Source organism: Scophthalmus maximus, chromosome 20 (assembly GCF_022379125.1).
Source record: "Scophthalmus maximus strain ysfricsl-2021 chromosome 20, ASM2237912v1, whole genome shotgun sequence".
Lineage (NCBI taxonomy): Eukaryota > Metazoa > Chordata > Actinopteri > Pleuronectiformes > Scophthalmidae > Scophthalmus > Scophthalmus maximus.
Window position 1 is genome coordinate 16153146 of NC_061534.1, and position 25168 is coordinate 16178313.

General features: G+C 42.8%; 1 protein-coding gene across 1 annotated transcript in view; it reads left to right on the forward strand.

Moving 5' to 3' along the window:
* Nucleotides 1-6158: 6158 nt before the first annotated feature.
* ntrk1 (neurotrophic tyrosine kinase, receptor, type 1) overlaps nt 6159-25168 on the forward strand; it is a 29401-nt gene continuing 10391 nt past the window's right edge. Inside the window, exons 1-11 of the mRNA XM_035608655.2 lie at nt 6159-6529; nt 11915-11989; nt 13362-13433; nt 16191-16259; nt 17337-17491; nt 18564-18706; nt 19856-19994; nt 22594-22926; nt 23839-23856; nt 23972-24030; nt 24122-24224. Coding sequence (XP_035464548.1) covers nt 6336-6529; nt 11915-11989; nt 13362-13433; nt 16191-16259; nt 17337-17491; nt 18564-18706; nt 19856-19994; nt 22594-22926; nt 23839-23856; nt 23972-24030; nt 24122-24224 — 1360 coding nt within the window. The 5' untranslated portion in view covers nt 6159-6335. The remainder of the gene's footprint in view (nt 6530-11914; nt 11990-13361; nt 13434-16190; nt 16260-17336; nt 17492-18563; nt 18707-19855; nt 19995-22593; nt 22927-23838; nt 23857-23971; nt 24031-24121; nt 24225-25168) is intronic.

Consider the following 25168-nt stretch of genomic DNA (forward strand, 5'->3'; position numbering starts at 1 on the left):
AAGAAAAGTGGAGTGGAGAAGTGATGACAAAATTGAGACGACTGCAACCAACACCGTTGTTTTGCTCGGTGGTGTATCGATCAGGGAGGAGAGGATTTCGTCTGACAAGGGGCTGGGGGGTGGCTTTAATGTCCAGATCTGTTGATAAAAACACCGCCGCATGTGATGGCTTACACATGAATCCCCTCTCTGTATCTTGTTCCATCTGCTTGTCCCGAACTGCAGCTCATCTGATAAGAGGCAGAGGACATATGCTCCTGTAGAGCTCATTGGATAACGTATGGCGTAAACATGACCAGAGCCGGGGCTCTGATTTCGCTTTTCTCAGGCCACCCACCAGTGCAAAAATCTGTCTTGGTCTTCTCTCACGTCACTCAGACTCAAACTAAATGAATGTAGCCAATCTCATATGAGCTTAGTTATATCCTTGTTTTGAGTTTTTATTTGAAGTTAACGCCACAAATGTACTGCACTAATAAAGTTGTCTAGCCTTGTGGTTTATAAACACACAGCTTGGAATGGTTGGATCGAATTGTCGCCGTTGCTCCTTGAAAAAACAAAATCGGTCGGACCGTACAGCGTGAGCACATAGATAAGTAAACAAAACCTGCAATAGTGAAAGCTGAGGACATGCAGAAATGTTTGTGTTGCTATTAAACCAGACAAAGGGATTTATTGAATGGAGAACAAACATAATAACTGGAAAAATACAATTTCAATCTTCCACAAATCATACAAATTTGTGAAGAGGTTCACCTCAAACTTTCAGCGCACTTCCAAATTAACCCTGAGGAAGCTGGGTAGTCTTGTGATATGGAAAAGGATCTACAAAAGAACATTGAGGACAAAATGAATGATCATACTCAAGAAATGGGTGCACATCTATTAGCAGGGCCACATTCATTTTCAATACTCAATACCCACTAAGACTAGGTTGTTATTTTCAAATAATGTAATACATTGATATTTTTAGAAAAAGCAAACTTATCCTCTTGTTGGTTCGACCAAGGCCTCCTCTTCGCTTAATAAAACAGGGGTCATGTTTTTGTAGGCACAATGTGAAAGGACGTCACGTGTGGCACTCCCGTGGTTTAGTCCTAGATGCACCGCTTGATAGCTGGGGACTCGTTGCATTTGGAGAATATCTACAGATTCAACTTTTCTTTTCTTTTCTTTTCAGTTCATCTTCTTTTGGCAGGCAGCCTTTGAAATTAAAATCCTTTTCTCACAGAGAGAGAACAAGAAACAATCAACAAAACAAATGCAGCACAATTAGACAATGCAAGGAACTAAGGGACAAGGAATGGATGCAAGAATCACAAATAAAACTCTTAAAAGAAGGGAAATGTAAGAGTATGTTCAAGTTCATTCCTTTTCAACCAGGAGAGACTTAGAGAGAAAGGAATGAAGAATTAGTTAATTTGAATAAGATTAGATTGATTGAAAACAGGACGAATAGACTTTAGCGCTTAACAGGAAGTAGAACAGGTACAGTTGGATGTCCAATGTCCATTTAGTTCATGGTTGTGGACATTTTTGATCATTCCATGTGACTCTCTTATTTTTTACTTTTCTTATTTATGTTCTTCTTTCTCGTCACTGTATGCACAATTTTCAGTGCTCTGGCACAAAACTGAAATGTCACCAACAGAAAATTCCATGACAACTGCGTAAACTCCGTCTCCTCACGTAGATCGTCGACTGAAAGCTCCAGAACATTTACACGAGGATCCTTGTTTTCTTACTGCCAGAAGAAAACTAGATCGGTTTTTCGAATTTAGGTTAATGTTTAGCCGTTCAATAGTCTGGTTTCAAGTCCCATGAAGATACTGAAATTATTAAAAAACAAATATATACTGTATACTAATGTGTCATACAATCCATCTTATCAGTGTCTTGTACTTAATTTGATATACAGCCACAGTGAGCGGCAGTCAGAAGCAACACAGCCTACAAATAAGCATGGTGCATTTACCACTTCAAGTGTAAAAGTCTTTCCTTGTCCTTGGTCCAAAAGAGCTTTTACTCACCTGCTTATTCTCTCTCTCTCTCTCTCTCTCTCTCTCTCTCTAATGCTTGACATGAGTATGAAATTGATTGATTATTGTTTGAGGTTCTGAAAGAAGTGCAGTCTCTCTTGGACTCCTCCTCTCCGCATGCGTTTATCACCCCACCTTCCACCCACCCCACTTCCGTTATGCTGCTGCTGCACATGGGTGCCGTACATGTATTCCATGCAAAATAACAGAAATTGTTTTTTTGTCAGCCTTTAAACGTTTTTCATTCAAACATGATAGCGTTTTCCTCCATAATGTTTTCAGTCTCTCTGGATGGATTTCCTACAAAATCAGGACATTCTGGGTATATGTAGACAGACTTTTATACCATTGTTGTCAAAATAGTGTAATGTAAAAATGTGCACACGCGTGTGTGTGTTTGTGTGTGTGTTTGTGTGTGTGTTTGTGTGTGTGTGTGTGTGTGTGTGTGTGTGTGTGTGTGTGTCTGCCAGAGAGATGGACTGAGGCAGTCATGGACGTGTGGTGGAGAAATGGCTTGTGACATGGTCAAGTCTATAAAACAGGATGCAACAGTGACTGTGTCTGTTCCCTGCGAGCGTCCTAACCGAGTCTATTTGTCTTTGACGTGTCAGGACGGAGATTGATTCGAAAGTCCAAGTGTTGCAATTAACCCCTTCAACGACCATCAATCACTGCAATGCATAAAAACAGTAATCTAATTAAATAACCGGGAGAGAAATGACGCCATTACTATCTGTCAAATGTCCACTATTTCCAAATGATATGAGGTTGAATGCTGTCACATGTCGCGTAGGGAAATGAGATTGTCTGTGAACTGATTGTATTGACGGAGTTAAGGACAAAGACAAACATTGCATCTCATATTCTTCTATTGTTTAGAGGAGACAAGTTTTACTTTAGTTGTTATGAAGTAAACAAGGACGTCAAGAGGAAGCTGATGATGAGTGTGGAGGCGGTGAAAGTAAATTTGTTGATTGGTTATTGTTGTATCAGGACTTATTGTGATTTATGGAGACGCCTCAAAGCACACAGTTGTGCTTTGAGAATATAAATACTTTTACCCAAGAGGAGAAGTTGAGGAATTATTTCCCCCTGTACTTTATCTCTCGGCTGGATGCAAGGGAAGGCAACATCACTTTAAGATAACCAGAGGAAACCAAAAATCATTTTGGAATAGAGTCTTCAGTCGTGCTCGTGGTTCTTTGAGGCACAGCGGAGCTTTCATTTTAACGTAAAAAAATTAAATCACAAATCTACATAGAAAGGCAACCAGGTACAATTGGACTTGTATTTCATATTCAGTCACACTGAAGCAGAGATCTGATCCCGTGTTGATGGTCCATATCCATTTGAGTTTTCTATATCCATCCACAAGGTTAATCCTTATGAGCTTCTCTTAAGCGAGGGATTCCTCTGTGTAGGATATTGTTATACGTTTTGTGTTGTGTGTTCCTCATGCAGATTCTGTGCTTTCCAAGCCTTTCAGGTCCTTGTCACCTCTCCAGATTGGTACTCCTGAATCTGGCATCAGTTCAAATTTTTCATTCGTCTATTTGGCAATGGTCGCCGTCTGACTTTAGCGAGTTGGCATGCTAACGTTTGGTAATGAGCAGAAATATGTTTTGTCAAAAACCAAAAGTTTAGATATATTGATTTTCTTTTTTAGAGCAAATTATGGTTTGAATGGAAATTCAGGGGGCCATAGTTATTACAAATCATTCTCAGGAGGAGGCATGGATGTCTGTACCAAATTTCATGGGAATCCATCCAGTAGATGTTGAGATATTACACTGGTTAAGGTAAAATCTTGAGCTACTGGTGGTGCCAGTAGTGCCTTGACCCTCTGCACCATTTGCTGAGCTAAGACCAAGAGAAAGAGGCGTAAAAGGAAGAGTAATTAAGCCACCAGATAATCCTGACGACAGCAGCAAAAATGGCTACTCAGCTTATGGCCAGTAATTGTGGTCGGGACACTATGACCTTATACTCGTGCAGAGTGACTAAGAGGAACGGGGGTGGGGCACGGTATTTGTCCCGTGGGTAAAACCTGGCTCCGCTCATATAAAGAACATATATGTGTGGCGGACGGAGCAAAGGCCTCGGCAGCAGGTTGATGTCAGCAGTTACAGGATTACACGCGCTGTCAGTGACGCCACGTGGAGTTCAACTCATAATCTTATAAACTCATTTGTGAAAAAATGGGAAAGGCCTCATGCAGGATTGGTTTCAGAGTTTGGGACTTTTCCTGTGCTTACATATTTATTTATATATTTATGCAATATGTTTAATAAAAATATACAGACTGTGCCATTTTTTGTCAACAGAGACCTATTTCTTGAAAGATAAATAAATGTTGCATGTGCTTCTTCAATAGTCCTTTTTATTCCCAGTCTTCACATTTTCCGTGTTTAGCAATATTGATATAATGAAATAATGTACACATGTATGAGTTAATAGGATTTTTACAACCCTGCGTGTGTGAGTGCCTGCAGCTTTTCTCCTCGGGCTGCAGGTACAACCTTGTCTCCAAGTAAATTACATTTCTATACAACTTAACTGCAACAACTAAAAGATTTAGTGGGAAATGTGACTGTAACAGTCTTTGTATGTCCGCCATCCACCACAAAGTCCTCCTGGTGAAAAATACACTGCCCCTGAACAGAAACCAGCCAGTGGTAACGTTTCCTAAAGACGTTAGTTGTCTTTGCTACAAGCAGACTTTTTTATTTTAATTTCAAATCAAAGCAGTTAAACCAGAAATATTTTCCTTTGTCATCCCATACATTCTTCCTCCTTTGTCAAAACCCAACACCTACTGTACATTATGTGTACATCTCAGCTGGATTGATGAGCGAAAGAGCGAGCTGCAGAGGTCTGGTCTACGTTCACTTCCTCTCAAATTCTCCCCAAAGTTGATTTCAGTGGAAAGTTTACGCCCAAAGACTTTTCCATTTCATAATCATAGTAATTCAAATGTGTGTGGTTGTGGGACAAGTGGGAACATGATGATTCATGTGCTGTGACGATGCCATGTTGTCCAATACTTTTGGATACAAGTGTTTCATTGGATTTCAGGATTAATGAACATGAATATGTGTGTGTGTGTGTGTGTGTGTGTGTGTGTGTGTCCTGTGTGGTTTGTTAGGGGAGATGGCTCCACAGCTAAGGTGAAAAAAAGGACAGGAAACTATTCGGCTTTTGGGCTGTAAAAAGAATGATTTCGTTATTGTGGCAGCTCAAATGTTTCTCAATAAAGTCATGGTTACTTGACTTTTGGTGTACCTTCTTAGCTGATGTGATCAACGACACAGGCTCTGTATTGTGTACCCCCCACCCCCCAATGATGTTCTTTTGATTTGGAATGATTCTGATGTCTTAATGTTGGTTATTTGGTGTTTCCAGCTATTGTGTGTGTATTTCTTTATTTAATATAAAAGTGTTAAACAAAGTGGGTGGCGGCACCTCCCAGTATATGCTCCTGTGACGACGACGACAACAGTCAAAACTCGGAGACCTGTACTGCTTCGCTTTCATTTCCTACCACTAAAACCCGCTTGGGAGTCCGCGCCGTTGAGCAACCGCTTATTGCACACGGCGCTTTTTCCACAGCCATTAAATTCATCACTGACCCGCTAGGTCTTAACAATCCTGACCTTCCAACAACAATCAATCCTCCCCGGTCTGAGAGCTCCATCCATCCCCACAGGAGGACGTTGCCACAGTGGTTCGGAGTGAGCGTGAGGGAGCGCTGCTGCTTGCGTACGGGCAAACGAGAGTCCTGACTCTTTGGCTCTGCTTGCACCCCCGAGCTGCTGGCGGGACACCAGACCTCTCACCCGGGGGGGGGGGGGCAGATGAGATCTCCATCACACCATATCACCATCTCCTCCTCTCATCATCATCAACACACACCCTATACCCCTTCTCCCTCTCCCCCCCCCCCCCCCCCCCCTCCCCCCGGTCTTGCTCTCTGAGGTGTCTGGTGACTCTGGCCCCTGTTATCTTGCCCCTCCCTTCATCGAGGAAGAGAGAGGGAGAAAGAGGGAGGCTGCAGCCCACTACCACCATGTCCCCAGAGGCCCCTTGCCTGCCTGCCCCTCCTGCTGCTCAGTACAGCTGTGGCTCAGTACCAGACCCTGCCCAGCTGGGATCCCAACCCTGCCAGGGAGCCACGAGGCGAGTGTGTGAACGCACCGCTCTTCTCTCGCTCTGCATCAAGTGAAACACACATACACTTAACTCCAGCTGCAGCCGCCGAAACCTCTCCGCTGCCGCTGAGAAGAACCTCTATTGAGCATGGCCGTGTCACCAAGGGCCCTGGCACTTCTGCCCCTGGCGCTCGCCCTGCTCAGCCTGGCGCCGGCGCCCGCCTTGGGAGGATGCCCGTCGGCCTGCCGGTGCTCCTTCGCCATGCTGCAGTGTCTGGAACCGGACGGGATCACCAGCGTCCCCACTCTGGCAGCGCAGGAGAGCGAGAATGTGACGGAGATGTGAGTAAGACGCGCCACCTGCTCTTGTGTGCTCCTCTGAAATTAGCATTTTCGGTGGACTCGCATGTCTGGATGGTTTTTCTGCCCATATCACTCTGGGTTGGCGTTGAATATGTTTATGATCGCAGATGTTTGCTTTTGATGGAGCCTTTGTATCTGTTCTGGAGTTTTGGTAGAATTTAGGAGACTATCTTTATCTGAACCAGGTGCTAATTGGCTCTACAATCATTGTTTGGGTTTTCTGGACGAGATGATGTCTCCGATGGATGACCACGGAGCAGTTGCACTGACCGTGTCAGCTTTGTTGTGCAACTAAAAAGTTCCGTCCATCGCTTTGGCCCAGTGCTTCTCTGCATGCTGTTGGAGCGCAGATGTGTCTGTTTATTTCTCACCATTTGATCAGCAGAGGTCTGATGCTGGCAGAGTGCGTTTGTCCAGTTGTGTTTGGCATGAAGTAACGTTCATGTCGCACCAACGTACTACAGCAAAGTACGCGGCGGCACCTGCCTTGAGATTGTCTCTGTTCAGTTCTCGTGACCCGATACAGACAGGGTCGGATTCGATTGTTCCCAGCGTCAGTCAAATCCAAGTGCTGCTTCACGTGAAGTGAATCTACTGCTATTTGAGATTGATTCGTTTGGCCAGTAATGTAGTCATTTTGATTACTGGAAATCAATTTTTTGATTGGCGCGGTCAAAAACTGGACGTGACGGGAAGTGACGGCCTCTCATCCAGTGGTCGCCAAAGACTCTCAGCAATATCAAATCTCATAGTATGGGGGGAAAACTTGCCAAGAAGCCCGGACAAACTACAGCTGAGTTGTTTTTTAATTGACCGAAAGCTGCAGGTTTATGTTACTGAGTTCAAATCTGACCATTATTTTCGCTGAAACTGTTTAAAAATGCATAGCAGCACTATTTTATCCACTCGGATGTAAACAAATATGTCACAATGCACAAAGTGATCATTCAGTTACAGTTCCATAAACTCCCGTCTCAATGAAATAGACTTTAAAGCATTTTAAAACCACACATCGGCAAAATAGAACTTGATTCACATTAAGGAATCTCAGGGTTCTCTCTCTAAAATATCAGATATGGACTAAACCAGTGGTTGATTCAGGGCCCACTCCTAGAAAACTTATATAATCTAAACATACCACTCTAGTACTGCTGGCAATCAGGGCAAAGATTATCTCAGATTAGTCATTTTTGAGCTTCTGGGGCTCTTTATGCCGCAGGACAGACAATCCCTGCAGGGAAACGTGTTTGAATAAGTCATTTCTCAGGCGAACAGAGACTTTTCACTCGGCTGTCTGCAGCAGATGACTGTTATTTGTCATCGGCTTCTTAAAACTTCGTACGGGGAAACGAAGTAGAAAAGTGACCACCTGTGATTTAAAGAGGGCTGCTGTGTTATTATGCAACCCACCATCAGCTTCAACATGGAAAACTAAATGTCACCCTCTGCACCGCCATGCTGCTCTCCCTTTGTTCCTGTCCCTCGGATCTGAGCAATTAGCACTTGTTAAGAACGAACTGCATTTGCGAAATGCTATTTCGGTGGAGCAAGTAAATTCGCCGCCGCCGCCGCTCTCTGCCTCTATTCACCTATACCCTACTCTCCTCCTCTTTCCCTCCCCCTTCTCTCTCTCCCTCGCCTCCCTCTTACCTCTGAGGTATTTCCTTGTACCTGCAGTTAAGCATGCTTAGCCGAGCTCGGGGCGAGGCTTGACATTCTCCCTCAACCGTTCAGTCAATAAGTGAGCGAGTCTTTCTCTGCCGCCATTTACCGCGGTGCTCCACATGCCAGCGAACAACAACGCGCGCCGTATTGACGGTGTAGTGGGGGAACACGGCCGACGTGCAGAACAAACACGGGGGCCATTAACCGTGGAACAGGGGCTGAAATTCATCATGCGCTGAGTTATAAATTCAATTTTGTGAATTGCCAGTCAATGCCCCCACCCAGGAACAATAGATGATATACAACCCACTTGGCTCAATCCAATAAGCAAGGGGCGATGGGTGATCGTGGGCCCACCTGCCCTGTAATCACATTATTGTTGCGCGGTTCAATCAGACCTGAATAAAAAGGTCTGTGTGTTGCAGCTGACAAATAGGGAAGTGGAAGGTTGAAACAAAGGCACATGATGAAACCGGTCGGCATCATGTAGAAATGACTGCAGGTATTTATATTTTGGGGGCGATGGAGAAAAATCTATCCATCCATCCAATGAAAAATATGTCATATACTGCCTACTGAACTTTTACTTTTTAAAACATAAAGTGTATTTTCTTTTTCTGGTGGAACCTCTGTGCAGACATGTATAAATATGAAAGTAATATTCAAACCAGATATTACATCTTTTCAACGAAAAGCTGATGCTTTTTCCATCCTGCACGACGCAACAATTTAAAATGCTGCAGCCTGGATTTGTAACATGGCGTCCCAGAAAACTAGCTGAATCTTTGTCCTAGTGTCCTTTTTTGCATGTTTAAATTTGCCTATTAAATATTTTAAATGACGTTAATGTGTGTTTACAGCCACTAAAAACTTAAATTCCCAAGTCTTTATATAATACTGTGTAGTTGGACTAAAAGTGTTATTAGAAACATCTTCAGTTATCATTTATTACAAGTTTAATAGTCAAAAATCAGCTTTATCCAGAGTCTGTGAGTGCATTTTATGTAAACAGCTCACTAACTCCCATCAGATTTGGAATAAATGTTGCTAAATCCAGACTGATGTATGAAAACACTTCTTTTCTCAGACAGAGCCACTTCAAATAAAAACAGACAAAATATAAGATTATTTAGGGTCCATGTAAGACTCCATCACTCCAAGTCAGATGACTGTTGTTATAGGCTGCATTAGTTTTGGTTACAGGTATTCTTATTAAACTGACAACTAAGTGTGTGTGCATGTAATGGAAATGCTATAGACACCATGCCACTCTGAAATCAAATTGCTGTTTCACAGGGCCTGGCACTGGAGAAGCTGGACCCGTTTCCTCCTAAATTTAAACACATTACAATGTTTTTTGCCTATTTCTACTTGTAGTATAGTATAATATAGTATTGTAAAGTATAGTGTGTGCCTAGTTTGACAGAATTAGAAGGCTGCTTTTGCAATCCTTCGTTCCTTTTACAAGAGCTTTTGTGAAATTTTAGTTCAAGAGGCAGTTATGGTCCAAATACAACTGTGAGGTGGAAACCTGAAACCTCCAGTCTAAGTAGAATTAAAAAAGACTTTTCAGTTACGTAGAAGATGTCTTTGTGTCCAAATGAGAAATATTTGCATATTCATGCATCCCGAATTTGCCGATGAAGGAGAGTAAATGTGTTAAAATAACAATCAACTATAGTTCATCAGTGTTTGGAGGGAAACGTCAAAAGCGAAATTTGACACATCAGAGTGTGAGACATTGAGGACCACTGTACATACTGTACACCAAAAGTTGTGTGAAACTTTTCGTGGCTTCAGAGAGGGCTGTGTGAATTCCTGTTAAGTCGCCTCGAGCGACGTCTGATGACTGCAGGTTTGAAAATGAGAGGAAGAAGGGAGTTTACCAGGTGTCTGTGGCCTGTTCCTCGTCTCACCTTGAGGCTACGTTAGCTGCTACCAGTATAACCAACTCAAAACCCTGACCCAGCTTTCCGCAGTAGAGTTGCATTGTGGGTAATGGTAGGCTGCATCTCTGATTCTGCTGTGTTTAAATTTGAACGTCTGATGGTTCCATAAAAGTGCAAAGCTAAGTAAAGTACAGAAAGACTGTCATTACTATTCCAATGTAAAAGCATTTTTAAGACGTTTTCCTTTTGAAATATATGGTTGTCCTTCAGTTTTGTTAGTAAAATATGTAAAGGTTTATTCCCGTGTTTACAGCATTTATGAGATTGGTCTGCAACAGGTTAGACTGCAACAAACTTGGCTTAAGTACGTCATGTTCTTTATTTAAAGTCATGGTCATGTAAAATGAACTTTCACCGTAGGGTGGCGCCTTCCATCGAAGGTTTAGCGGGCACCTCCAACTGGACGGAGACCCAGGGGTAGACCCGGAACTCACTGGAATGACTACAGACTCTGGATTGTCCCAGCAGGACCTAAAAAACGCAGCTGGGGGGAAGAGGGATGTCTGGGACAACTCGCCTAGCCGGCCGACTCCGTGAACCGATTTCGGATAAGCGGAAGAAAATGGATGGATGAAAATGTTATCTTCATCCTCTATTGTGGTCGCGTCGAGGCACCCTCCAGAAAATGATGTTATTTTTTGAATTCTTTTGTATTATTTTTCTGATTTCATGGTTAATTTAATGTGTGGGAAATAATGCTTTCTCAAGGATATTTTGTGTGGTAGAGAGGGACGAGAACATTGACGTGGACGGAACCCCACAATCTTTGAATCCAGAGAATCTGGTCCTTTCAGAAGAGCTTAATAAAGAAGTGTCCTCCTGAGTTAATTGGACGACATTCATATATGGGACCGGAGGGAAGGGAGCGAGTGGTGGAGGAGGCCAGAAAATGGGGCGGACGGTCCGCTTCGCCAGATCCTTGGTGGGTTCGACCAAGCCGTCCATTCAAACGTCTCATGAAAAGAGCGGGAGCTGTCCTTGCGCAGAGTGCTGAATTGATCCACAGTTATTCTGAGCCAGGCTGTGTCTGGAACAGTGGAAAATGACTCATTGAGAAGAATTTCCCATCAGCCTCATCTACCCCGCATCTCCTGAAGGCATTCTTTTTTTCTTTTTCCACATGAGCAGTAGATTAAGTTCTGATGAGAGCTTTGTGGTTTGTGGGTCCCTGGACATCGCGGCCGGCTTCGTTATCCGCTATTAGTTTGTTCAAAGAATGTCAGCGAGTGCAGACACGTGTGATGGGGGTCGAATCTTCTTTTATTCCATCGTCACAGATTCCACTCCCACTTGCTCTCAGGGTTCCATGTGTTTCTTCCCATCCTCCTCCTTTCCTGTTGTTCCTCTCCGGTCTGGATAACTATGCCTTAAAAAAAGGGGGTTAATGGTCCAAATAATTAGCTGCTGAGTATTGACACAGGTCAGCTTCTTCTGTTGCTCTCGTCGTTGCGTATGGATTGTCGTTGTCAACATGCAGGCAATTCTGCGCTTTCTTTGTTGGCAGATGATTATTTTTTTTCTCATCTGTCCACATAGGAAATCCCGCAAATGAAACACAAAGCCACGGTCAAGAAATGGGATTACTTTTTTTTCAGCTGTCTGTTTTCTATCATTGTCATTCAGCATGATCTCAAGTGAACAACTAGCTGCAAACGGCTGAAGGCCACAAACAAAGTGTATGTATTCACCTTGAAATGCTCTCCCTCCCTCCCTCTCTTTCTCCCCCTCCCTTTTCTTTTTCATTGAACAGATACATCGAAAACCAAGTTGGCCTGGAGAATATAACAGAATTTGATCTTGTTAACTACAAGGAGCTGAAGAACCTGTGAGTTATCCTTTTTCTTCCCACACACCCTTACTTCACGACATTCACTCAGCGGCTCAGCATGCTTCCAGACAGAAGACTGACGTATTGCAACGTACTTGTGTTGCACTACACTTGTGCTGTGCATCTCTGAGAATCCAATGTCGTTCCATGCAACTGACCGTTCACGATGCCCCTTCTTTTTGTACTGTTGCTACAGCAGATTCCAAAATGAATGACTCCTCAATTTTCCGGACATGAGTTCGACATTTCTTGCAGCGCCCCATCCGTTTCGCTGTCTGAAATGACAACATTTCCAGGCAGATTTCGTCAGCACAAGCTCCTGTGGGTTATTAAGCTGACATTGCATTCATGAGTGTCGTTTTGAAGCCTAGAGTTTAACATTTTTGACCAACGCCATCTTGTTTTTTTTTTGGCCCAGGTGTTGGAGTGTGGGGGTGGGCCTGGCTGACGGCTTGTCACCTGGGCGCCCACCCACACCTGCAACCATGCACCGATTGGACGGTTATAACTGTCAATCGCGCTATATCCACACTCCAATGCATATACGTGCTTTATCGTCTAATTCACTCTAAATGAAACTACAGTTTACTGAATGAACGTCATGCTGTGATGGAGAAGACTTGAAACTAGAGATTGAGAACACCAAGTCCTCAGGAAAATGTTTACTGACGCTATAAATCAGACATTTTCTCATAGAAACGGACGTCTTTTTGGGACCAGCGAGTCGCCCTCTACTGGTCATTCCAGGGAATACAGGCTCCAGGCACTTGCGCACAGCAATTTTTGATTGAGCAAGGCTTCGATCTACCAGAGATCTTCATCAGGCATCGTCAGGTGCCCATCACAAAGCAGGACAAAGCATTATGCAGACACGAAAATCACTCGGGTGCTTGGGATCTGCACGATTTTAGAGTCATACGTGTTCATATATTCAAACAATTTGAACTTTACAAGAGAAAGACATTAATGCAAACGCAACCGTTTCTCGGGTAACGTTAGCTCAGGTCACTGGAGTGCAAACTTCGTTAAATCCGATATGAGGATAGCACAGAGCTTCTAATGTTAGCCTAGATTGAATTTTTTTAAGCCCAAACACAAATACTTACTGCAAAACAAACAATGTGAATATGTCAGTTTGGGCTTTGGTCAATGAGGGAGAGGGAGCAATTATCCCTTCTTTTTTTTTTTTGACAGAACAACCAATTAATTGATTAACTGAAAAAAAGAAAATACCTATCAAAAATGACGATAACGTTACCACGGCTTTCAGCTGTTTGTGTATCAGAATTCCAAAGATTTTACTGACGTGCTCAATATTTACAACAATCTGCTTCGTTGTGGCGTCTGTTTTGCTCTCTCTCCTCTCCAGCACCGTCACGTCGTGTAAGCTGAGGCTCATCTCTGCCAACGCCTTCCAATACAACCTCAAGCTCCAGTATGTGTAAGTGTCCATGTCAATACAAAGCGACCGTCTTCCCTTTTGTCTTGTTATGACCTGTGCGTGTGGGTCGGGCTGTTTGTCACTGTCAGTCAGTGCTCGGCACATGTCACACGAGATGAGATCGTGAAACCACTTCTGATCATCTTTCCACATAGGATTGTTTTAGCATGTGCCATATGTAGTTGTAAGAAATATAACATTCTTCCATGTATCGTCCAGCATTTCTTTTTCTTTTTTTGCAGTTTTTTTTAAATCTTTGTTTAATGGATATCCATTGGTTTTAGGATTGTTAATCAGACAAAACCAGCAATTTCAAAGAATCACCGTGAGCGTTCAAAAGTGATCAATGCAGAAACTTACTAGCAGATTAATCAATGGTGAAAATAAACTTTTAGTTTCAGTTATCACTAACGAAAAGGTTTTTTTTCTCCTATTAGTTTCAAATCTACAGCTTAATGTACCAAAGAAACAAACAAGACTGTGTGATAGTTACAAATCGATCCAGTTGTAGCCCCCACTGTTTCCATCAGCCATGAACACATATTAATAAACAGCCTGGTAGTTAAATTTCAACCTTTTCACTTACATTTCGTGTGTCTTTCTTTAAGCTACGACATGTCAGCTAATTCAGTCGTTTTGGAACAGCTCAGCCTTATAATCCAGGCCCGACAATAAATAATTATATGAAGACTTATCAACTAGAACCATCAAATCTGTCTATTCATCAGCCTCCTTATCGCCACCATCTTGTCCTCATCAAGTGTGTGTGGAATGTGTCCAATGTTTTGTATCTGATAGAGAAGCGGGTTTTGAGGACCAGAGTTTGGGTGGGGGTGGTGGTGGTGGTGGTGAGTTAGGCGGGTGATCTTGAGAAATTGGAGAAGACATCCACCAGTCACCTTTTACTCGCTCACTTTGGCGGATTATCGACAGCTGATGCATAATAAATACACTCCACTAAGGGTCCATTATCACGTAATCAATATTTCACCGTGGAGGGAGAGGGTGGGCTGGGCTTGGTGTGGTATACACTGGCTTCTGTGTGGCAGATGGATTTCTGAGATTAAGAGGGAGTGACTTTAACCAAATCCAACAGTGAGCACGGAGGCTGCGTCAGCTTCCTTTTTTCTCCTTGTGTTGTTGCCTTCATCCACAAACCTCCTCAGTCTAAATCGCCTTTCATGAGAACGCGTTCAGGTCTTACAGTACGAATGGCTGAAGTAGAATGGGCTGCTATTCCCGGCTGCGCTCTCCCCCTGTGGACCCGGGGAGGAATCGAGCTGGTAATGGATAAGCCCCAATGGCTAACCCATCTGACATGAACTTTTGGGAGCAAGGAAAACAAATAATTGAACCCTTGGCCCTGCCAGAGTGAATATGTATTGTCTTCCATGTTTGTGCTCCCCAGTGTAGCTTTTTGTCATCTTCTGAAGGGGCTAGATTTACAGCCTGGCTTCTCGGCCGTCTGCGGCTCATTTGTGAGCCACTGTGATGATATTTTAGTGTCCTGTGAGGATTGACAAGAGGATATGTGGCATTCATCTATCATAGCACTATTGTGGCAGCTTGACATACATCACTGTAGATGAAGGCTTAAGTTAATCACCCTATTTGCATTCATGTTCTCAGAATTTTTAGCAGTGAAGTAAACACGGCTGCACAAGCGCGATGGTGGCGCTCCCCTTTTGGTCTTCATATCCCCACCTCTGCCCCCCTCAAGGTGATCAATGCTACTTCACCTATAGACCATATAAAATACCTAAAGTAGAAATGTTTAAACTAAGTAAAGCGCTGAAACGTTTACAGACTATAGTGTGATTGAACGAAAAAATCAAGTCATCTGCTTTCAAATCGCACCCGGGCTACAATAACAGTAAAACTACTTTTGTTGTTTTCAGACATGAACTCTAAAATAGATGTAGCTTCCATTTCTGGTGGCATCACTCGCATACGGCTGGCACCCTACAGCAGGTGGGTGTGTTTTTATCAGTGCACCGTATCAATTTGATATTTCTACAATACAAGACAAACTAATTCCCCCAAATGCAATTCTGTGAAGCACTTCCCTCTGTGTAGATGAGCAGTGTCCTTCCTCCGAGAAGTGTTTGTGACTCTCTGGACTAATCACCTAATGTTCTCAACACAAAGCGAACACGGAGAGTTGTGCTCGAGGTGTTTGTGAGTGTGGCTCCTGGCTGTTGTGAAATACTTGCCAAGGTAATTGATCAGAACCCATTTGGGTGCATTAAAGTTTTCCACTGAGAGTGATTCAAAGCAGGTAAAGCATTGTTCTGTGAGTGAGCAATCAAATCACAGTCGGATTCATCAGCAAGAGCAGGACTAGATTACGACAGTGAAAGGTACTTTTTTCTTTTTTTTACTTAGAATGTTCCTTTTATCAACCCAGATAATGATTTTATTTTTCCCCTCAAAGATTTATCCTCTTTCTCAAAGCAACATTTGAGCAAGTGGTGAGATTTCAAAAAATCATTTCAAAAACACCAAGGTACTGTTACCTTATTGTGTACAAATGTGGAGGTAAATCAGCAAGTTTCTCCAGATCTCTTTTGTTCAGGTGGTTATTTCCTCTCATGCTGAAAACTCATAAAAACTATGTATAAACTCCTGTGTGTAAAATGTTGGCAAAGCAAAAATACCACATGTAAAAGCTTTCACAAATAGGTTAAATTGCTGTTGTGTTAAATAGTGAAGCAAGGTAAATGTTGATAATATGTGTTTTCTCTCCCTGTTTCACAGGAACCTGGCATCAAACTCTCTGGAGCTCATCTCCTGGAGGGTGTTTCGTTTACTACCTTTGCTCAACCTGTGAGTTCCTTTACAGACCCCCGAGCATGAAAATCAAGAATTCTAACAACCGCTTGTAATGGATTTTTTTGAAATAATACAAGATATATCATGAGTGAAATAAGCATCCAAGGTATTTTTTTACCTTGGAACTGCATTGTATGACTGTCTCAAAAGCACAGATTCAGTCAGTCTGGGTTTCATACTTCACATACCTAAGGAATCAGTCCCGTCAACTTGCGAGGTGTACAAAAAAAGCCCCTGAAACATCCAGCACAGATCGAATTTGTCAGTGCAGAGAGTGAGAGTAAGCATTAGTGCAACATTGAACACAAGCTAACAAGTTAACAGACATAAACAAACTAGAATGGCAGTCAGTAGAGCGCATACCTCCGCCAAGGCAAACAGTTCCCCTAAATACAATCAAGCTGCAACGAACTGCACACATTCATAAATATCAGTCCCTTTAAAGATGACATATTTCCCCCTGCCTGCAATCTGAGAATCTCCACGTTTCTGTTGAAGGGGCGTGACATTTCCTACACATTTTGAAATCGGTTGACCAATCACAACAGACTGGGCCACCTGGCCAATAAGCAGACTGGGCTTTATCGGGAGGCGGGGCTAAAAGAAAATCCAGGCGCTTTAGACAGAGGGTGAAGAGAGGAGCTGAAGGAATGGGCAGTATGAGGACAATGATGCCTTTTCTGAACATTAGAGCCTGTAAATCTTTTCAAGTGGTAACCCACATTAAAAGTATGAACCTAAATATGAGCATTATATGTCACCTTTAATATTTTTTAATCCATGTGTTATTCCCTAAAATTATTAGTGAAAATGTCAAACACTTTGTCCAGATCTGCACCGAAGTTTAATGGGTTAATTTTTAGGCGCACGTCCCATCCTTCCCCCCAATGTTCCAAATGATCCATTCAGTAGTTTTCCATTATCTTGCTGAGAAACAAACAAACACACAAACTAATGGACAGAGGCGAAAACGTAGCCTCCTTGGCAGAGGTAATAAAAGATGCTAACTTGCTGCATAAAAAATGTTGAGGCTAACAGAGCTTTTTTGCCCCCTCCTCTTTTCTTCCCAAGGGTTTTGAGGGACAACCCGCTCGTTTGCTCATGTGATCTCTACTGGCTGCAGGAGTGGCAGCGTAATGATCGCGGCGACCTGGACAACCAAATGTTGTCGTGTTTCTCTGACAACCAGGAAGTGCCCCTCAACTCTCTGGTGATAGATAACTGCAGTGAGTTTGGATTTCATTTTGATATACTGCATGTTATATGTTGTCATTATATATGACTATCGCATCCCATGAAAATAAATATTTCTAAAATATGTTGTAAGCCCACTTTGCTCAAAAAGGTGGACGTTTGACCTTTATTGTGCAGAATCATGTGTTTTGAAGAGGTTGTTGGAGAAGTACCTATACTGTTCTTCTGTCTCCTCGGGTCATTGTAATCCCACACCGACTCCATGATGTGGAGATCTGGGATTTGTGGGGCGACAGACCATCTGTTGCACGACTCCTGGCTCTTGTGTTTAAAGATTGTTCTTTATGCAGAAAGAATTTGGGACCGTGGGGACTGTGTGACGGACAGAAGTCAAATCTCTGAATGCGCAGGCTTTTTTTCCCACTTTTATCTGTTAAAGAGTTACTGTACTCACCTTAAATCTGAGTTTAACACAGGTTATCTTAGCGTATTTGTTACCTCACTAGTTGTATTCCAACATTCAGCTTAAGCTCGAAGCTTCCAGTACAGTGAGCCTGAATTAATGTACAACTATAGAACAATATTTGCATAGAGGGAGGAAAAAAAGTTATCTTGGCAATTCAACCATATTAGGGAAAAACCGTATCAGCCTAAAATGTATCATTCAAGTTTTCTATGATTTAAAACAGATGGGATCTGGATGGGATCTTCAAATAGTCGACTCTAGAGTTAACGACATTTTTGTATCATGCAGAGTAATTGATGTTTAAATGACTCAACTCAATCCAGTTGGCCTGAAAAGGGAAAAAAAATTGAAATCATTTATTGTTTCCTTTATGTGCATTAGTGTCTTCAACAAGCAGGTGCAGTGAAATGCAGGGAAGAAATTAGCTCAGCATTGTTGCCTTAATCGCACACAGTGGGAACATCTTGTTGCCGGGAGACGAGATGAGTTTTTGGCCCTGTGCTATTTCTCTAAACTAAAAAAATAAAAGAGAGAGAGAGAGGGAGAGAGAGAGACAGAGAAGCTGAGGCTGGTTGTACCATCTCATTAGCGAGCGTTGCTCATTGCTATACGCTCACGTTGTCTTCTGTTGCTCCCAGGTTTGCCCGTTGTGAACATTGTCTCCTCCAAGAACAAGATCCAAGAAGGAGGCAACCTGACGTTTGAGTGTCACGTGACAGGAAGCCCCACTCCCAGTGTGCGATGGCGAACTGATGAGCTCAACTCTCCGTTCTTTACCCAGGTAGTGAAAGATTTCAGTGTGTGTGTTATGCAAATATCGACAAATGCCGTTGGTAAAAACAATTCCAGCCATGAAGAAAACATGAAGTCTATGATATCGAGCATATAAGCATAGAACAATCTCCCACTGCATGATTCAGAAGTTTGTCAAACACAAAGGAAATATTGTGTTTTAGCTATTTTTGCCAATTATTTACACATAAAAATCTATTGCATGTCATGCTCTTCTGAAGGATTCTACCGTTTTCATCTCGCCTTTCAGGGTTTTTGTTTATTTATTTTTTTATTATTTATTTATGTATGTATGCATGTATTTATTCATTTATTCTGGTTTTTGTTTTGTTTTTTGGCATACATGGTACATGCAGAAAGTGGAAAGTCTTGAATTTGCCTCCCAAAGAGGTTATTCACATACGCTCAGTTCATAAAAGTCGTCAATTGTTCGATTTTTTGAATTTATATATTTTGAAATTGTAATAAGTTTTCTTGTCGGAAATCTGTTGTCGTGGGACTTGTTGGCAATAACATAACAATAAACATGTAGAGCATCACCAGACGTTTCTTCCGATCTACATTAGCCAACTGCCACTCTGGCTCCCTGTCAGTTATAGAAATAAAGTAAGAATTTAATTCTTGTTTGTGGTTCCCTGACCACACTGTCAGAGACCTAAAATCTTCTGACATGAGGCTCTCGTCAATCCTCAGATCCTGGTTCCATCCCGAAGAGCTATTAAGCTATCTAAGTGCTATTCTTGCCACTCTTTTACATTTGATTTCACTTGTTTCGCTTTGACAATTCGAGCTAGAATATCTTTTCAATCACAAGTGTTTCGTTTTCTCTGCTTATTTTTGGCTTGTGGCTGTACATTTCTGAGGCCACACGTCCGTGTGTGCATTTCATTTCACCATTTTCTCTCCTTCCTTCTCTCAATTTCTCCCTGCTCTGTAAAGCTCTCTAGATCAACGGTATTGTTGTTTTCTAAAAAAGCGAGATTGGCTTCTGCAATTTATTGATCCGCAGTCGAGTAAATTGGATCCCACTTCATCTCTCCAAGCTGAATAACTCCTAAGTGATCCAGTAGTAGCTTTTTGGCTGTGACCGGGCATATTAACCTCCTCCGCTCTTTGTCTGCCCCGTCGGCGGCTGCAGGAGAGAATCTTGGGCTCCACATTGGAGCTGGTCCTTTTCCTCAGCAACGTTTCTTCCAAAGACAACCTGCGCAATCTCTCTTGTGAGGCCGAGAACCAAGCTGGGCCCAGGGAGGAGATGGTGACACTGGACATTGAGTGTAAGTGCCCGCGAAATCAAACCACACTCCTGAAAGCTCTCGGGCTCAATGCGAGTCGTCGGGGCTTAATGGAGGTTAAGGTGAGAGCACACTGGGGCCGGTGTTGTAGTGCAGGCGAGGTGGACAGCGCAGAGAATTGCACGGCACTGATTTCTTCTAATGCTCCTTCTACAAATATGAGTATGTACCCACCAATGCTTCTAATGGAGCTCTCTGTCATCTGCCACTCACTCTGGTAGCTGGTGAAAAGATTTAAAATAATGAGTGAAGTGCTGCAGGTATAGCTTGCCATTTAATAAAAGGGGTACAAAGAGGCCAAAGGAAAGTGAACTTACCTCTCCTTGCTCTTATCAACAAAAAACCACTTCACCTCATATACACCCTTCTTCTAAATTACACTTGTGGCTTGGCCCAGGAGGTTTGCTGTTGTTTTCTCCCCTCAGATGCACTAATGCATTTCAGGAGTTGGAACACTGGCGAAATGACAGCACCCGGCGGTCCCACCGAAAACGCAGTCGGATGCATTAGTCCTACATTACCGAAAAATTTCCCGCCCAAGCAATATCATATATCACCGGGGCTCAGTGACACTCATTAGAAAAAATAAAGCCAAAAAAGAGGGCGAAGGCGCCAATCAGCTGAGGCCAAATGCACGAGCATCGAGGGACAGATAATGAACGTCAGGAAAATGGGCCTGATAACCCGTGCGAATATCTGATTTGAGCCTCCGCTAATGGACTTTTCCCCTCCCACTCCGGAAAACCGCTTCATCCGCACTGATTGGCAGTCGGTAAATGCGTTAGTGCAGCTAATCTATCAGCATCAGCCCCCCCGGTGGACGGACCCTCGTTAACCGCCAGCGCTTTAATTACTCTTAATTACCTCCCAGAATAGTGGGTGTTTACTGCTGAGTGGCTCCCGGTGCCATTGATTCATGGTGCTGGTGTACAGTAGCTTCCCCCTTCTTTACATGGTGTTTCTCACAATTCCCTTTATTAACTTTAACGGTTACCTCAGAGAAAAAGGTTTCTCAGTATCGATCATCTATCAATCAGTTAACCGATTAATCGATTAGCAATTGACTGCTAAATGAATCGCCAACTATATCGATTAATCGGTTCAAGCAGTTTCTATGGGGGGGGGGGGAAAGTCAAAACTCTCCGATTTCAGCTTCTCAAATGTGAATCATTTCTGGTTTCTTTGCCCCCTCTTCGACAGTACACTGAATATCTTTGGTGTTGTGAACAAAACAAAAGCTCATCTTGGGGTTTCGGAGAAACGCAATCAACCATTCACCATTTTATGGACCAAACAACTTATCGATTAATCGATATGAAAATAATGGTTGGTTGCAGCCCTAGTATTTTGTATAAAAAGGTTCCAGTTGACTTGGAATCAGCCTGGGCCTGTCAGGCGGCATTTTGTTTATTACCCTTTTCCTTTTCTCTTTTTTTTTAAACAAAATGTTCATTGTTCTAAGTCTGCAATGAAGTCTGAGAACTGACAGGCTCATTAGACACAATTCCAGCCCTCTGTTTAACCCCTGCAGTGAAATAGCTTGCGTAAGATTAGTAGAGGTCGCTAATGGGCGATTAGTAAAGATGTGATAGATAGCGCTAATTCTCACTCGGCGTAACAGACTTTAGAGTACGGAGACGTATGCCTCAGTTTTCCCCTTAGCGCAGCACTCTGCGCGGCTGGGTCATGGGTTAAGAGCAGCGGGACGGCCCCGCGCACGACGAGGGGTCTCTGCACTCGAGTCAGGTTCGATCTAAACGAGGCCATTTCCGGTAACTTCGCGTCCAGCTGAGCTTCCAGGTAGCTTTTGTGGTCAGGGGCGACGACGATGACCAGGATTCATTATTCATAACAGGTCAGCGCAGGTTTGCTGCACAGATGGAGAACATTGATCGTGGAAACTCAAAGGGAACCTATAGTGCACTCGTTATACTGTACACGGTCAAGGTGCAACGTCAGCGCCAAGTCATGACATGCTGGATAGGCCTGTGCATTTATTTAAGCATCTCTGTAATCATTATTTGACTTATTGTGGTGAAAAGTTGCAAAGTGCATTCACTCCGGTCCTCAAAACTTGAGAATTTCCATTTTATTCTGCTTTTATATTTCAAGTTATCTGATGGCAATAGTTTTTCAGGATAAATGGACGTTTAAAAAACACATGGTTGGTTCATGTTTTGGGTGAAACTACCCCAAAATATAATGTAGTAGATTGTAGTAAGTGTCACATATTAATACATTAAGAATAATAGTCCAATCATATAATTACTTGAGACTGATTCTGTTAAATGATAATAACAGAATAATAATACTTTGGTACAATTTGTTGCTCATACTATTTACTACATACTACTACTTATAGTTTGGTATTTCTACTTTTACTTCAGGAAATGTTTTGAAATACGTCTTCTGTAATATCCCACACCTGATTACTTCCTTGCCAAGGATAGACAAACATGAGGGTGGTATCAATCTTCTCATCAAACTCTTGGCAAGATAAGCAGATGCCATCAAAGACGGTGACAGTCAACTACTTCTCTACACACCCCTCATCTCCCGAATCTGCCATGTTCCCCAACAGTTCCAGTCAGAATCCTCTTCCTGAGAGACGCTGTGCAGCAGCATTTCTGGTGTTTCCCCTTTGCCGTGGATGGCAACCCGGAGCCGAGCATCAACTGGCTGTACAATGGCAAAGTCCTGAGAGAGAGCGTCTACACGTACACGCAGTTCATCACCGACTCGTCTGACGGGTCGGTGAAACACGGCTGTCTCTTCCTCAACAAGCCGACGCACATCAACAACGGCTTCTACACGCTGATCGTGCAGAACAAACTGGGAAGGGACGAGGCCACGGCCAACGGGTCGTTCATGACCAACCCCTTCGACCCGCTCGACCCTGAGGGGATCATTCCCTGTAAGTTCCTGAAAGTGTTTTTTCTTTCTTTTTGCAGTGAGCCATTACAAACAGAAATGGCCATTAGGGCAGCTGAAGGAGTAATTTATCCAAATATCTTATAATTTTATCACTGCTCGGTCCGGTGTTGAAACAATGAGCTGATTAATCGCTGACACTTACAAAGCAAAGAGGAAGGAGTCAGTTATCAGAAATCGTACCATCTGATAACTGATTAATCTCTGATAACGTGGTTTGCATTGAGACATTGCGACTATTCTTCAAAACCAACCAGCAGCTGCTGAGGTTTTACTGGATTATTGACAGTTATTTCCAAACCAGATAGCAGGATTTTTAATCATCACACTGTGCACATACGCATTAATAAGCACATCCAAATGTCATAGTCTCTTATAATAGTGATGCAGACGCTTTAAAAATGAATTTATTAAACAGCGTATTAGGCAATCAATTAGTGAAATAGCTTAACGCTTGAGTGGAGCTGTGTGGAAAGGCAGCAACTTTGGCACACAATCTGCTTTTACCAACTGTATATAATATTCACAAATCATTGACAGTAGTGAGCGAAATATTATTTGAAAAATAAACCAGGACCCAAAAAAGGTACAAAAGCAAAAGAAAGCAAATGAGTGTATTTCCTAAGATGTCGACCTATACTTAGAACATGCCACTTAATCTTGTCTTCAAGTCATTGTTACGCTTTAACAAATACTATTTTAAGTGGCATGTTTACATTATACCATTGCTCTTTCTTTATCTGGAGCTTCGCCGCTCATGGCTTAATTTTTCAAGTTGTGTGTGAATGTTTGAGAAGCCGCTAAATAGTGAGTACCAGCTTGAATAGCACAGGCTGCACAATCTGTTCACCGTGTGTTCACAAAAGTGTTTGTGTTCTCACTTCCCACATGCCAGTCCTTGACATGGATCCAAGTAAGTCTTTGATTGACTCCGATTCTCCTAAAACATCTCAGCATGTCGCTTCAAAACCAGCAGTCATTTGACGCGAGAATTTCTCTTGACCAAATCTCGTCCTTCTACCCCTCAGTTCCAACAAACAAATCCGACATGGATGTCACAGAGAACCCGGAGAGTCGGGTGTTTGTGGTACGTCCGTGCGCCATCATTTCCTGATACTTACTGTATCGAGGACGCCGCCTCGCGTAACTGTGAGTCTGCTCGTTCTTTGTTCGAACAGGTGTCGGTGGCCTCGGGTCTCGCTGTGTTCGCCTGCACTTTCCTTCTCATCACGGTTCTGGTGATCAACAAGTGTGGCCAGCAGTCCAAGTTTGGCATTCACCGTAAGTTGATATTCCCCTTCTGAAGCTGAATAAATTAACACGTCATGTCCTGTTTTGTTAAATACAATCTATCTTTTAACCGGACGTGACAGGAAATCCTGGCAAAATAATACTTGCAGCATGAAACTCCCTGTAAAAAAGACATCTTGTCATCGCTACGCTGAGCTAAGCTGACCTGGTGTCGGAATTCATTTGTAGCACACAAACGTGAGAGTGGTGGCAACTTATGAAGGACAAAAAAAGTGTGTGAATATATGTTGAAATAAATGAATAGATAAATGGAGAAATACAGAAATAGCCTCTTTCATCGCAAACTGTATTTTATCTTTTATATATGTATTTTATCATTTATTTCTGGATGTATTTATTGATTTATTCATTCAATTATGTATTCTTATGCCATTCTTTTTCGAATGTAATTGTCCCAGCTGCAGGTGAACTTATACACATATTAGAGCCTTGTGGCTTTTGGCTTTTTTGTGTCTCCTATGCACCATTTGTGTGATGAAAAGGATCGAACCCAGTGAATGACGTACGTCCTCTCAGTCCTGAACATTACATTTGAAAATACATTTTTTGAACAGGAGCCATTATCAAACATTCTTAACCAAATGATTGTAGTTTGAAGCCGCAGATGGTTCTGTCAGGTTCTCGGGAGGTACGGCACAGGAGGGGCCGACTAATATAGGATCTCCGCCGAGCGGTAACTTCGCACACAGGCGGCCGCTGTGTCCGTCGAGCTAAAGTGCCTTAATTACCGAAGGAGAATGGCGGCACAAACCTACCGTGGCCACCGCCACGTGGTGAGGGCCATTAAAGAAGATGGATGGATGGAAGGATTGGTGGATGAATAGATGGATGGAGGAACAGCAAGATGTGATGCAGCTCCACTCAGACCACACGCACACACACACATACACACACACACACACACACACACACAT